General features: G+C 40.3%; 1 protein-coding gene across 5 annotated transcripts in view; it reads left to right on the top strand.

Moving 5' to 3' along the window:
* patj (PATJ crumbs cell polarity complex component) overlaps positions 1–14,086 on the top strand; it is a 234,157-nt gene that overhangs the window by 35,688 nt on the left and 184,383 nt on the right. For all 5 annotated transcript variants that reach the window (XM_060941335.1, XM_060941333.1, XM_060941334.1 and 2 more), the window contains 6 exons: positions 1,615–1,749; positions 4,893–4,972; positions 5,175–5,231; positions 5,331–5,465; positions 6,826–6,999; positions 10,304–10,504. In XM_060941335.1, coding sequence (XP_060797318.1) covers positions 1,615–1,749; positions 4,893–4,972; positions 5,175–5,231; positions 5,331–5,465; positions 6,826–6,999; positions 10,304–10,504 — 782 coding nt within the window. The remainder of the gene's footprint in view (positions 1–1,614; positions 1,750–4,892; positions 4,973–5,174; positions 5,232–5,330; positions 5,466–6,825; positions 7,000–10,303; positions 10,505–14,086) is intronic.

Genomic DNA, 14,086 nt, shown 5'->3' with positions numbered 1-14,086 from the left:
TTGCCGATATGGCTTGGGACATCGTAAACAGAACTTCAGTGTAGCTGAACGCTGTAGTGACAGGGAGGCCGCCATCTTCAGTGACCAGAATTACTACACTTCTTCTTTTCTCATTCTTTGTCCAGGCTTCATCTCCTAACTTTGAAGGTAGAATTTTACTGAAAACCTAAAAACAATGTGGATTGTAATGCAACTCTACTTTGAAGTTAAGATGATGGACGAGTTAGTTAAGAGATGTTGTTTGTTAGTTGCTAGCTACATTAGGCTTGTAGTTTACTTGCAAACCTAAAGAAGTAAATGTCAAACACCAAATATTGGTTGGTTGAAAACACTTAGGATCAGTTTTAAAAAAAAAAAAAAAAGAGAGAGAGAGTAGGAAACAGGATCTCTCTTGAGGTTTTTTTTTTTTATCCCCCGGTGGCCGAAAGGCCCGAAGAGGGATTGTCGTGGCGATGTCCGTCCATCCCAGGAACGGTGCTCACCTTCTGAAATCAACTCCTCTCACCATTTTTGGAGGAATTTCACCAAACTTGGCAGGATTCTTTGTTATATGACAGTAATGCGCATATTGTAACTTTGTTAAATTTGGTCACGTTTTACCAGAGTTACAGCCCTTGATTAACAAAACTTATAATTTTGGCAATTTCATGAGTGTGTTTTCCTTCCGAAATCCACTCCTCTCACAATTTTTGGACGAATTTCTCGAAGCTTAGCAAAAGTCCTTGTTATATGATGGTAATACGCATATTGTGATTTAATTTCATTTGTGAAAATTTTACCAGAGTTTTGACCCTTGATTAAATAACTTGTACTTTGACAATTTCATGAGAGTGTGTTTTCCTTCTGACATCAACTCCTCTCACAATTTTTGTGGAGGAATTTCACCAAACTTGGCAAAAGACTTTGTTATATGACAGTTATACGCATATTGAAATTTTGTTTAATTTGGACAAATTTTACTAGTTATGCCCTTGATTATTAACAAACTTGTACTTTGGCAATTTCATCAAGGTGTCCTTGCTTTCTGAAATCAACTTCCCTCACAATTTTTATTATCCCCCACTGGTCAGAAGGCCCGAAGGGGGATTATGTCGTGTCGATGTTGGTCCGTCCGTCCTGGGAAGGGTACTCGCCTTCTGAAATCAACTCCTCTCACAATTTTTGGAGGAATTTTATGAAACTTGACAGGATTCTTTATTATATGTCGGTAATACGCATATTGCAATTTCATTCAGTTCAGTCGCATTTTACCAGAGTTGTGGCACAGTTGCCAACTTGTTTACTGTTTTGTCTTGAATCTAGATGACCTATTTAATTTGGCTTTATAAAGTATATGGTATCACTGTCATGATCCATAATGTAAATGTGAATCTGTGGTATCGGAGATGTGATAATTGCTTTGGGAATCTCATATCAAGAAAGTATTTTATAGGGTCAGCTGGTTACCTTGGAATGAAAGTTTATTTATTTATTTATTTATTTATTTATTTAACCACGTAATGAAATGTAGATTAGTTTCCTTCACTTTGTGTCCAGTCAAAAATGGAATGTTTTGGCAACAACCTAAAGCACAAGTACTAAAGAAAAAATTGTATCGTGTGTGTGTGCGCTTAGTCCAAAGAGAGTCTTCCCGAGTGTCTCTGAGGAGATCCGCAGAGATCAAGGTGCGGGCAGATGCTCAGATGGCCTCTGTGATGGAGCCAGTAGACACGAGTCAAACTGCGATCAAACAGCAGTCATCTACGAGAGGTGAGCTGACACTCCAATTTGCATTTCCCTCTATCACAAACGCGTGTGTGTGTGTATATATATATATATATATATATATATATATATATATATATATATATATATATATATATACACCCTGACTTTCTGTACATGCCAACATCCAGCAAAATTTCAAACAATATTTCTTCTTGTTGGTGTCTGGTAGTATTTCAACCCAAATATGTACTCATTTGGCTGCAGGTTAGACATCCACAGCAAGTCTAATCCTGCTCGGTATGATATTCACTGTAATTACATGTACATCACCATTTTTCTTTAGTAGATGCATGAATGTCCATTGCCTGTGGGGGCACTGTTGAGATTTGGAAATTCTATCCAATGATGCTTCCCTCTAGGCAGGGGTCAGTTTCAGGCCATTCCTATTCTCACTGTACCCCTCATCCCTCCCCACCCCTGCTTCCCTTCCTTTCTGCATATCTGACCCCTACATACAGGGCATGGATTCGGTCATGCTAGCCGGTGGCTATAAATATGGGAGCAGGCAGGCTGGGAGCAGAAGAGCGATCCTGCTTGAGACATAAAACCAGCAAACGGCTTGAGTTACACTCTGACCTAATTAAACCAGACAAGCCCTGGTACCTGCCAAACTTCTAAATAAAGTGTTCTGTTGCAGCGGGGCAGTACAAGCCCTGGATAACAATGATTGCTTGTCAGGGCTTATTTCCCAGTGGGGGCAACTGTAGTACTTGTAAAACGATAGCTGCCTTAAACCAAAACAATCTCTCGTTTAATCTCGCGCTCACATTGTATTTTTCCCGTTTTTTTTTAATGCTGTAAAGAATTGATGTCGCTGTTACAAGACAGGAGAACCTAGGTGTGTGCTGAAAGTTTTCTCTCCAGGAAATAGCTTGGACATGAGGCTTTGTGAGTGCTGGGATGATTTCTCCAAACAAGAGCCTTTCTGTGTGTAATGTGATGTTGAAAGTCTCTGAAAACAGATGTTGAACAGGATTCAGCCCTGCCATAAAAACATAATTATGATGTTGGTTTCCTTTCACTTTCAACTAATATTTGCTTGAATTGCCATCAGCTTTTATATCCTGATCCACTGAAATAACATGATCGAGGGAGTGCTTTTTTTTTTCCCCCTTAAATAAACAAGACTATAAACTTGATAGCCTGTTTGAAATTCTGAAAATCATGCTGAAGTATGTATAGTTAGGTTTCTTTTCTATTTCTTTGTGTTAGGTCTGCACTGTAAAGTGTAGAGCTGAAGGACGCATAGTGATGTAATCGAGAAGCGTTTCTAAGTCCGTTACTTTACTTACTGCTGCACCTGGCCTGCAGATGTTGGCTGGAGTTTGACATTCTAAACCTGAAAGCGATGCATTGCTGTATTAATATAGTCAAGCACTTATGATGAATGGTGTTGTGAGTGGTGGTGTAGAAATGCTAATTTAATCAGGTCTATGTGCTAGGGTCCTTCATCTTTGTGTGTGTGATTAATTTTGTTCTCTCACTCATACTCTCTCCAAGTTGTCAGAGTGAGATGATTGGAATGACTACATGTGTAAAGTAAGGAGGTTGCTTGTCATCCTGGAGGGTTTAAATTACAGTAGGAGCATTATTACACTTGTCTGTAGTAGTCGTTCCCCCCAGCTCTTGGTCGTGCATGTTCTCGACAACCTGTCCATTAATAAACTCAACTTGTCTACTTCTTCCTGCTTTCTGTGTGTATCTGTCAGACATTGGACAGAAGCATAGCGGTTGTATGAGTGACAGTACAGCAAAGTTTGTCAGTCAACATGACGTCCTTTCTCCAACACTGCAGAATCATCAAACGTTTGTAGAAATCGGAAATCAATGAAGTTATTAGCAGGGCTTTGAACCAGAATTTTTTTCCTATTGGTTCGTTCCGAACAGAAACGGAATTTTAACGTTTCTGGTTTTGGGTTCCACCATTAAATAGACGTTCCCGAACCGGTTAGCACACAAAAAAATTTCGTTCCCGGAACGGTTAATTACATTCCCTGTCAGCTGTTTAACAAATGGCTATAAAATTATGTCTCTGTCTCATCCAGCTTAAGCCAAATGTAGGCTAATTCTATTACAACCTTCATTAAATAAGACAAGAAATAATTCAAAACAATTATTATTTCAAATGTTCGTGATTTGGATTCTCAGTATATCTTCCCATCTACACAAACAGAAAAAGTGCCAAAAATGAAAGAGAATTCGTTTAGTGTGTTACCAAAGGCTAGTCAGGCCCTATGCATTGATAGGCCAACAGAGGTTAACGTCATTTAATGTTCACGAGCCTCTCATTAACGTGGACAAATGTATTGATATCGTGTTTGAAATTGACGTTTTTGAATAACGATAGACTGCAATATTTACCTCTTATTTAAGATGTGGAGACGTGATAGCAGTCCACCCTCCCGCTCTCTCCATTCAGTCAGCGAACGTCACACAGGAAGTGAACCCCAGCGGGGCATAGAAACTTGCGCAGGAGAAGAATGACTTTTTTTTTTATTTGTAGGCTACGGAAACTTTGAGGAACAAAATAAAAACCGGTATTAACTGGTTACCATTATTTTTAATAAGCGTTTCTGTTCCAGAACATAAAAAATAATAAAGTTTCTGGTTTCGTTTCTGTTCCATGTGAAATAGAAAAAGTTCCCGGTTTTCGTTCCTTGAACCGGTTCAAAGCCGTGGTTATTAGCTGCGTCTCCATTAACCTGCTTAATGTGCAATTTGAAATTGTGAACTAAAAATGAGTAATGGAAATGTGAATTTTGGAAAATCTCTATAAGAACAAAGATTGGTGGGGTTTTTATTTTTTATGTTTGCATGAGGTGGCTTTTCAGCTATGATAAATCAGTATTTCACAAAATTGAAATGGAAACACCTTTCTTTCACATGACATGAAGAGCAAATGGAAATGCTGCCTTTCTGAAAAGAGCGCTGTGTAAGAGCTATCGCAAGAGAAGAAAACGCAGCTATAAACTCCATAACATCACTCACTGGAAACGCAGACCATTCACAATTGTATTTTGTTGAAATTTTTGAAATTGGCACATCTGTTTTGTGCAAAACTGCTGTGGAAACCTGGCTATTGTTTGCTTGCAACACACCTTTTTTTTTTTTTTTTCTTTTTTTAGTTCGAGAGCCCATTCCACTGACAGAGACAGAGTTGCGCACCAAATGGGAGCAGGCACTCGGCCCTCAGTATGATGTTATGGTAAGGAATGGGAAATGAGAAAGTAAAATGGAAAAAGTAATTCTACTTCAGCTTTGTAACTTTGGCTACAATGTTGATTAAAGCATCATTCAAGAAAGAAAGATACAATTTCCAAAAAAAAAAGCAATTCTCCGTTCTTCCTCAGCGCATGGTCATCAATCATTTCACTGAAATGGTATTTGTGATCGTTTTTTCCCCCTAGGTTGTTGAACTAGACCCTGTCATTGAGGATGATGCTGAGTTGCAGAAATTTTCCAAGGTATTATAATCGTGAACGTGTGTGTGTGTGTGTGTGTCAGCAAAAGTTAGATTGCTTTACTCTCTAAGCTACAATGTAATTGAGATGATTTTTGTCTAGTTGCTCCCGATACACACCATGCGTCTGGGTGTGGAGCTGGATTCATTCGATGGTCATCACTACATCTCTACTGTGGCCCCTGATGGTCCTGTGGCCAAGCATGGCTTACTGCGACCAGAGGATGAACTTCTTGAGGTAGGAGAAGCGAACACTAATTTGCATCTTCACTTGCGATGCCTTTAACCATTATTCATTCTCCCATTGGCATTATGGTGAGGAGGTATGGTCAGGTGGTCCTGTGGCTTGGCCAGCCTTCAGATCATCTTTTTGGCGGGTGTTGGTGCGGCTCCTGTCTGTTCCTCTAATAACACAGTGACCTTTGCATCCTGCCAGCCCCAGGTCTCCAGGAAGGCATGCTGCTGCCACCACTGCTGGCACGTAGATGTTTTAGCAGGAGGGCTTCTGAGTCTGACCGAGGCCATCTGCATGCCAGGCCGTGTCTCTGACTCCCCCACTGCCTCTGCTTCCTGCCCCTCCGCTGTCCCTTCAGCCCCACCTGGCCCAATGGCCAGGAGCTGCTGCACTCTCAGCCTGTTGCTCTTGGCATCAACCCTGACAGAACACAAACCCAGGAGGTGCTGCTCTGTTGCATTGGAGCATGGGGTTTCTCAAGGCTCCATGCTAGGCTCATTTGAGTATGTAAAGGGCACTTTTACATACATGTTTGAAATGCCATGCTTCAGTACAACTGTACTGCTACCAACTCCTTATGGATACTTCCTGAAGATACGACATGGGCAGATGTGAGCTCTGTGGTGTATAATGGTGCTGGAGTGTTCAGAAAGGGGGCTACAGCATCCTTGGCCTTGGACAGATGGCACAGTGCTGCCCTGGCTTCCTTTAGGTCTAAGTGAACGCCAGGAAAAATGGTCTGGCCAAAAAGATTCACTTAGCAATATGACAGTCTGTATTTATGAATGAAGGGTGATTAATCTGTGTAGTATTTTGTTTGTGTCTTCTGTTCTACAGTGAAGAAGGTAAACCTAATTACATGTGCTTATTGGTTTACAAATTGTATGAGTAGAGCAGGTAAAATTTGGACATGGAAATGTTGTGAAGTATATTTTTAGTAAGGCCAATGCCCAGTCATGGCTCTGAACTTTTTTTTTTTTTTTTTTTTTTTTTGTGCTAGCAGCAACTTTTTTGTTTTTTAATGAAGAAATGAAAGCGGGCCATCTATTCCTTCTTGGAGGTGAAATTACACTCCTTCCCAAGAATTATGGCATTATTTGGACCTGCCTTCATACTGGTTTAATGTTGATGACGACGTAAAAAAGCGCCTTGGACCAAATGGCAAAAAAAAAAAATCCCACGTAATTTGAATTGATCTGTCAAACTGATTTTAATATCTAGAAATTTAAATTAAATATGGCACGTTTCTCATTTAAGAGTTTTACAGGATCATTTTAAAGACTGCTTTGAATGGAAGGAAGAGGGAATTGCACAGCAATTAAATTGTGGAACGACTGCTTATAACGTTGTATATTATGTGTAGGTGAATGGAGTGCAGTTGTATGGGAAGACGAGGCGGGAGGCTGTAGCATTCCTGCGAGAGGTTCCTCCCCCCTTCACTCTTGTCTGCTGTAGACGCCTCACTGAAGAGGGCACTGAATACCAACCTGATGATGAATGGGGCTCCAGCAGCCCTACAGCTAGCCTACAGGAGCAGGTCTCTCTAACTCACACACACACACACACACACACACACACACACACACACACACACACACACACACATCTGTAACAAGATTATTTTCAGAAAAAAAATGTCTACGTAGGGCTAATTAGTTTTCTTGTCTGTGTACAGTTGTGGTCAGAAGTATAAATATATGGATGTGAACGTCATGGCAACGTTGGGCTTTCACATGGTTCTCTGAACTGTTCTTTTTCTGTTGCAGAATGTTTGTGCAGCATGTATCTTCAGAAGAATAACAAGAATCTGATGCACATTTTAATTTATTTTGGGTTTTCTAAAATCAACACAGCGTCAAAATAATTCATACAGGGTCAAAAATGTACATACACCCACGTAATTATTAATTCAGTGTTACTGAAAGTTCCAAAACATCTTTTAACTTGCCAAGGCTTCATAACGACCGGTTAGTGATGATGATTGACTATAGCTGGTAGCTTCCCTGTGCCAACATAAAAAGGGTTTGTTTGACAGCATTCATTGGATTGACCAGCACACAGTATAGTGGGAAAGTCCAGGGAGCTCAGTGCAGATCTGAAAAAAAGGGTCACAGATTTACACACTCAGGAATGTTTCTGGGAGACATTTCGAAACAACTGCAGAGTCCAAGATCATCAAACTGTTGCATGTAAGAACAAGTTATTGGGACATGTAGCCACTTTGCCAAGTCACTTTCCTGGAAGAAGACCCAATCTGTCACCCTCAGCTGAGAGGAAATTGGTTTGGATGGTCAGGAACAATCCAGGAACCACAGGCCTCCCATGTACTGGAAGTTGCTGGAACAGTCAAGTGACTTTTACATCGCCATGGGCCACACAAACAAAGAAAAAGCCTTTTGGAAGAAAGCTTTATGGTCAGATGAGACAAAGATTGAGTTGTTTGGCCACAATGATCAGAGGTACAGAGGAACATTGTACTGACTCTTAAGTATGGTGGTGGTAGCAGCATCTGGGGCATTTTTGCTGCTAATGGAACTGGTGTATTGCACAGAGTGGATGGAATAATGAAGAAGGATTCTTCTGCATAACCTCAAACCATCAGAAACTCGGACACAATTGGGTGATCCAACAGGACAATGATCCCAAACACACATGAAAGCTGTTTGTGGAGTGGATAAAGCAGGCTAACATTAAGCTTAAAACTCCTGACCTCCACCCTAATTAAAAATATGTGAATTGTGTTTAAGACAGGTCCGTGCCAGGAAGCTCATTTAATTGATCTCCACCAATTCTGCCAAGAAGAGTGGTCAAATATCCAACCGGAATTCTGCCAGAAGCTTGTACATGGCTACCAAAGTTCAAGGTCAAACTTGCTAAGGGACATTTAACCAAATATTTTGTGTACTGTATGTATAATTTTGATTCTGTATTGATTTCAGAAAGCCTAAAGTAAATTAAAACTTGTACACCAAATTCTTTTTTTCTCTTTAATTAAAGATGTATATTGTACAATCATTCTGTCACAGAAAAAAGAGGAGTTTGAAGGCCCAGTATTGCCATGACCTTCATGTCTGCTTGTTTAAACTTCTGACTGCAACTGTATGTTGGTGGCTTCAGTCAGTGCATTTAAAATCCTTCTCCATGCGTTATTAGCAATCACAACGTTCCTAGCATGCAGGCCTACTGTTCATTCAGGTCAACCTAAGGAAGCCCAACCCTCATTTTGCCTATTGAAGCATGAAATACTTCAATAAATATCAATATATCCATCGATAAAACATAAAATACATTATAATGTATATAACTTTTGTAGGGGGCGGCACGGTGGTGTAGTGGTTAGCGCTGTCGCCTCACAGCAAGAAGGTCCGGGTTCGAGCCCCGTGGCCGGCGAGGGCCTTTCTGTGTGGAGTTTGCATGTTCTCCCCGTGTCCGCGTGGGTTTCCTCCGGGTGCTCCGGTTTCCCCCACAGTCCAAAGACATGCAGGTTAGGTTAACTGGTGACTCTAAATTGACCGTAGGTGTGAATGTGAGTGTGAATGGTTGTGTGTCTATGTGTCAGCCCTGTGATGACCTGGCGACTTGTCCAGGGTGGACCCCGCCTTTCGCCCGTAGTCAGCTGGGATAGGCTCCAGCTTGCCTGCGACCCTGTAGAACAGGATAAAGCGGCTACAGATAATGAGATGAGAACTTTTGTAGGAATAATTTAAAAAATGCACTTGGAAGACAGGATGACTGAACGAAGGTATAAGTAAATAAATGCCAGTGTGAAGAAATACAAAGCAGTGCTATCCTAGATATTGTTTGAAGAGGTACAGGTTTTTGGAAGACCTTTGTGAAAGTAATGGAAGAGCCCTGAAGCTATAGATCTGAGTTGGCACCAAAATGTGGTGCACTGTCAGCTGCGCAGTTGTTGGTCAAATGTATCTTGGTACAGTAATCACTTAATGCGGAAGGGATTCCCATTAATCATGAGCTTTACGTAATAAAGAAAAGACTTTTGGGAGGGGGAGCATCATCTGGGATGAGCAAGAACTGAAAATTGTTTCTTTACAGGCCTGGTAGAGCATCAGTGGGGAAGCTACCCCCAAAATCTCATCTCATCTCATTATCTCTAGCCGCTTTATCCTTCTACAGGGTCGCAGGCAAGCTGGAGCCTATCCCAGCTGACTATGGGCGAAAGGCGGGGTACACCCTGGACAAGTCGCCAGGTCATCACAGGGCTGACACATAGACACAGACAACCATTCACACTCACATTCACACCTACGCTCAATTTAGAGTCACCAGTTAACCTAACCTGCATGTCTTTGGACTGTGGGGGAAACCGGAGCACCCGGAGGAAACCCACGCGGACACGGGGAGAACATGCAAACTCCACACAGAAAGGCCCTCGCCGGCCCCGGGGCTCGAACCCAGGACCTTCTTGCTGTGAGGCGACAGCGCTAACCACTACACCACCGTGCCGCCCCCCCAAAAATCTTGTGGTATTATTTTATTACTGACTTCAGACAGTGAGCAAATGTATTTAAATCTTGTGTGTTTATTCTTAATTTTTTTTTTCCAAGTACTTCTTTAGCTCTGACTTTTCTAGCTACGACTTTTGTCTATGGCTCACTCTGAAAGGTTCTCGAATATCCGTGGACAGCACTGTATGTTGTATAGTTCAGACAAGCTAAAGTGCTGACTGTATTGAAGTTAGGTCTTAACCTGCTCCTTTCATGTTGTTTATTATTTTCAGAACAAGTTTCTTTCTTTGCAGAGCTGAACATCGCCTACACACGGTTTAAATAAAACTCCAAATGTTGGACACTCCACTCAAATGTTGTTTGCTTCTCCATCAGACACAAGTGATCCAGAAGAAGGTTGCTGAGCAGAGAACAGCTCCAGAGCAGAGTTTTGTTGAGAAGGAGGAGGACGAGAATAGGGAGAGTGGAGATGAAGAGAATGAAGAGGGAGAGTTGGCTCTCTGGTCTCCAGAAGTGCATGTGCTGGAGTTGGAGAAAGGCGAACGAGGCCTCGGTTTCAGCATTCTGGATTACCAGGTTTGTCTCTCTCTAGGTCTGTGTTCTTAAAGAATAAACATACCAGCCTTTCCTAAAAACTCCATAAATATACATGTTGAAGGGGAGAATTTTTAAGAATTGTACAAGTTGTTCTTCACCGAATCAATTTTAGTATAGACCTTTTGTCAACGAGGGGAAAAACCTGACCTGATTTTAATTATTCCTGCTTGAGTCTTTTCGATCCTTATTACAGAAAATGTGTGTTGATGTTACAACTCATTGGACAGAGAACAAAAGGAAGCTGCAATAGGCCTCTGGAAAGACCTACCACTATTTATCTGGCGCCGAGCCAAACATCAGAACTGCGCTTTGCTCACTCGCTGTGATAAGCTGCTTTTATATTCTCTCGTCATTAGCTCTCTAATCACTGAACCCCCACTTAAGTAGCTTGTCTGAAGTTGGTAATAATCAGGTCACGGTGACGTTTGTCTGTCAAAGCCACTACTTCTCACGTTTTCTATGAACTAGACGGAATTTGTCTTAGTCAGCTGAAAAGATATAAGTTCAGTGCTTTCACAATTTTATCAGGGAGATAATAAATGCTTGTGGGTTTATCGGTGCGGCTCATGAAATGGGTGAAAATGAAATGCGATCACATTTTAATGGCAAGACATGCTTCTTTCCTTGTCAGGGGCTGATCTGAGTGATAGTGCTGCAGTTTCCATAGAGAGAATTACACTGGTGCTTAATAGCAGTCACCTGAGCAGTGATCCCTTAAATTCTGCTTTTCTCCTCACCTCTGTGAGGGTCAGAGACATGAAGACAAAAAAGCACTGTTGGAGCAGCACTCTCAATCCATACGTTTTGTGTGTGAGAATTAAGAGAAAATGATTTCCTGACTCGGGATTCACTGTATTCGGACGGATTTTTTTTGAAATTGCAACTGCAGTCACAGGAACTTGCTGTCTTGCTTTTGGTTTGCTCACTAAATGCAAAAGACTAAGGGATATAATAACATGAACATCAGCTCTAGAGACACATGTTGGAAATTAGGTGTATTAGGACTGCACAGTAATGGGTAATTCCATTGTTTTTCTCAGTACCGAGGTCATAATTATTTAGCACATTTTCATCCTGCTCTGTTTCCGTTGAGTGACTGCTGATTGTGATCTGTCTGTCTCTATAATTAGTAAGATAATACTTGTTCCAGACATGCAGTCCTCTCTGAAAGTATTGGAACTGCAAGGTCAATTTGCATTTTCTTTCTTTCTTTCCTTCCTTCCTTCCCCTCCCCTTCCTTCCTTTTTATACACCTGAAGACATTTAGGTTTGAGATCAAAAGATGAATTTGAGATGATGGATCGGAATTTCAGCTTTCGTTTCCTGATATGTACATCTAGCTATTTTAAACAACTTGAAACATGGCACATTTCGTTTGGACCCACCCATTTTTGAGCCCTGACTTTCAGAGAATTTCAGAGAAATGCATCCAATCTAAATTGGGAACTTCATCATGCAGCACCTAAAACGGGGGAAAAAAGTGGAAACTTTTTTGATATACTGATGTCAGTGGGTCGCCAGCTTAATGCAGTTATTGCAAGTTAGGGATGTACAACTAAATATTTAAGTTATTCCACGAAACTGAGTCATATATACGCTGATAGCCGACAAGGAGTGAAGCGCCGAGTTGGCTATAAGCCATGTATGACGAGACTGAGTGGAATAACTGTTTTATTCTTTCCACGTTCACTGGCTTTTGAGAAACGGAGCATTTTTATTTTCTGCAAATTCGATAAATAACTTTTATACAAAACGTCCAGCAAACTCCTTTCTGCTTAGAATCTAAACAAACCGGCGAAATGACCGTAGCAATTTGAGAAAAAGGCTGCTATAATAATAATTCTTGAAAAATAAAAAGATTACATTCTTACCATCAAATACTTTTTCGTTCCATATTTTGTCGCACTTTTTTTTTTTTTTGGTAGTATTTTGGGGGTTCTGTTTATGATATAGTTTTTATTTTGTCCTCGGTTGGTTCAGCAACACACGCCGCCATTTTTCTTTTTTTTTTTAAGCGGTTGGCAAATCGGGTGCATTACCGCCACCAACTGGGCTGGAGTGTGGAACAGGAGATATTGAGGCGCAGGGGGATATATTCTTTTATTTCACAGTTTCTGTTTCTTTTAAATAATTGATGATAAAGTGAGAGATGTGATTTGATGCATGCTGCCATTTTGTTTTTCACTACTCACAGTATATGAGCGGATAGCCTGGTAGTAGAGTAGCCAATCAGAATGCATGATTGCTCATATCCAGTGAATGTGGATAGAATAATTAAGTTATTCCACGAAATCGAGTCGTACATGAGCTGATGAGGCTTGTAGCACCGAGTCAGCTATTCACTATGTACAAGAAGATTGAGTGGAATAACTGTTTTATTCTATCCACATTCACTGGATTTTGAGAAACGGAGCATTTTTATTTCTTGCAAATTCAGTAAATAAAAACTTTATACAAAGTGTTCAACAAAAGCATTTCCTCTTCGAAACAAACCAGCGAAATGACAGCAGCAATTTGTGAAAAATGCGATTATAATAATTCTGGAAAAAAAAAGATACATTCTTACCATCAAATACTTTTATTCCATATTTTGCTTTTTTTAAATTTTATTTATTTATTTTTTTGGTATATTTTGGGGTTTTGTTTTTGAGTAGTTTTTATTTCGTCCTCGGTTGGTTCAGCAACACACTCCGCCATTTTGTTTTTCTCTACTCACGGTATATGAGCTGATAGCCTAGTAGTAGAGTAGTCAGAGTACGCGATTGCTCACATCCAGTGAATGTGGATAGAATAACACGTGTTATTTACTTAAACTCTCTGTTCCTGTGGGTTTTTGTTTGTTTGTTTGTTTTAAAAACACTTCTAAAAATGTGGTGGTATGCCACCAAAGGCACCATTGTTCTAAGTTGTTTAAAATATCTAGATATTCATATCAGGAAGTGAAGGCCGAAATTATGGTCTATCATCTCGTCTTTCGATCTCAACCCTAAAGGTCTTCAGTGTATAGCAAAAGAGTTGACCTTGCTGTTCCTATACTTTTAGAAAGGACTGCAAGTAGTACAACGTTGATATTGTTCTCACTAACCGTTAATATTCTTTATAAACAAGAATTACAAAAATAAACAGTATTGAATCAGTTCAGTTATTTGTACAGCACTGTTTACAATAGACATTGTCACAAAGCAGCCTTACAGAAATCCAGCAAGGAAAAAAAAAAAACACTGAGATGGATAGAGGAAAAATCTTGGAGCGGAACCTCCTCTAGAACATCTTCTTTTGGGTCACACTGAATATTGCAAAAATAACAACCAAGTCAAACAGTACTAAGTGTGTTGATGTTCACTGTGTGAAGTAGATTGTGAATAAGAGTCCTGTGATGATGAAAACTCCATTTTAAGGGATCTTTCCTCGCCGTGGTCGCTAATGTTTGCCAAAAAAAAAAAAAGCTTTAAGACGATCCGCATTATGAAAAGCCGTATTAAAATACAAGTATATTTCTCATCAGTAAAATTATTTTATTGAGCTTATAAATAAATATAAAACATTTGTGCATTATAAGCC

Source organism: Neoarius graeffei, chromosome 15, assembly GCF_027579695.1.
Source record: "Neoarius graeffei isolate fNeoGra1 chromosome 15, fNeoGra1.pri, whole genome shotgun sequence".
Taxonomy (NCBI): domain Eukaryota; kingdom Metazoa; phylum Chordata; class Actinopteri; order Siluriformes; family Ariidae; genus Neoarius; species Neoarius graeffei.
Note: the sequence above shows the minus strand (reverse complement) of the source record. Positions and strands in the feature narration are given on the sequence as shown.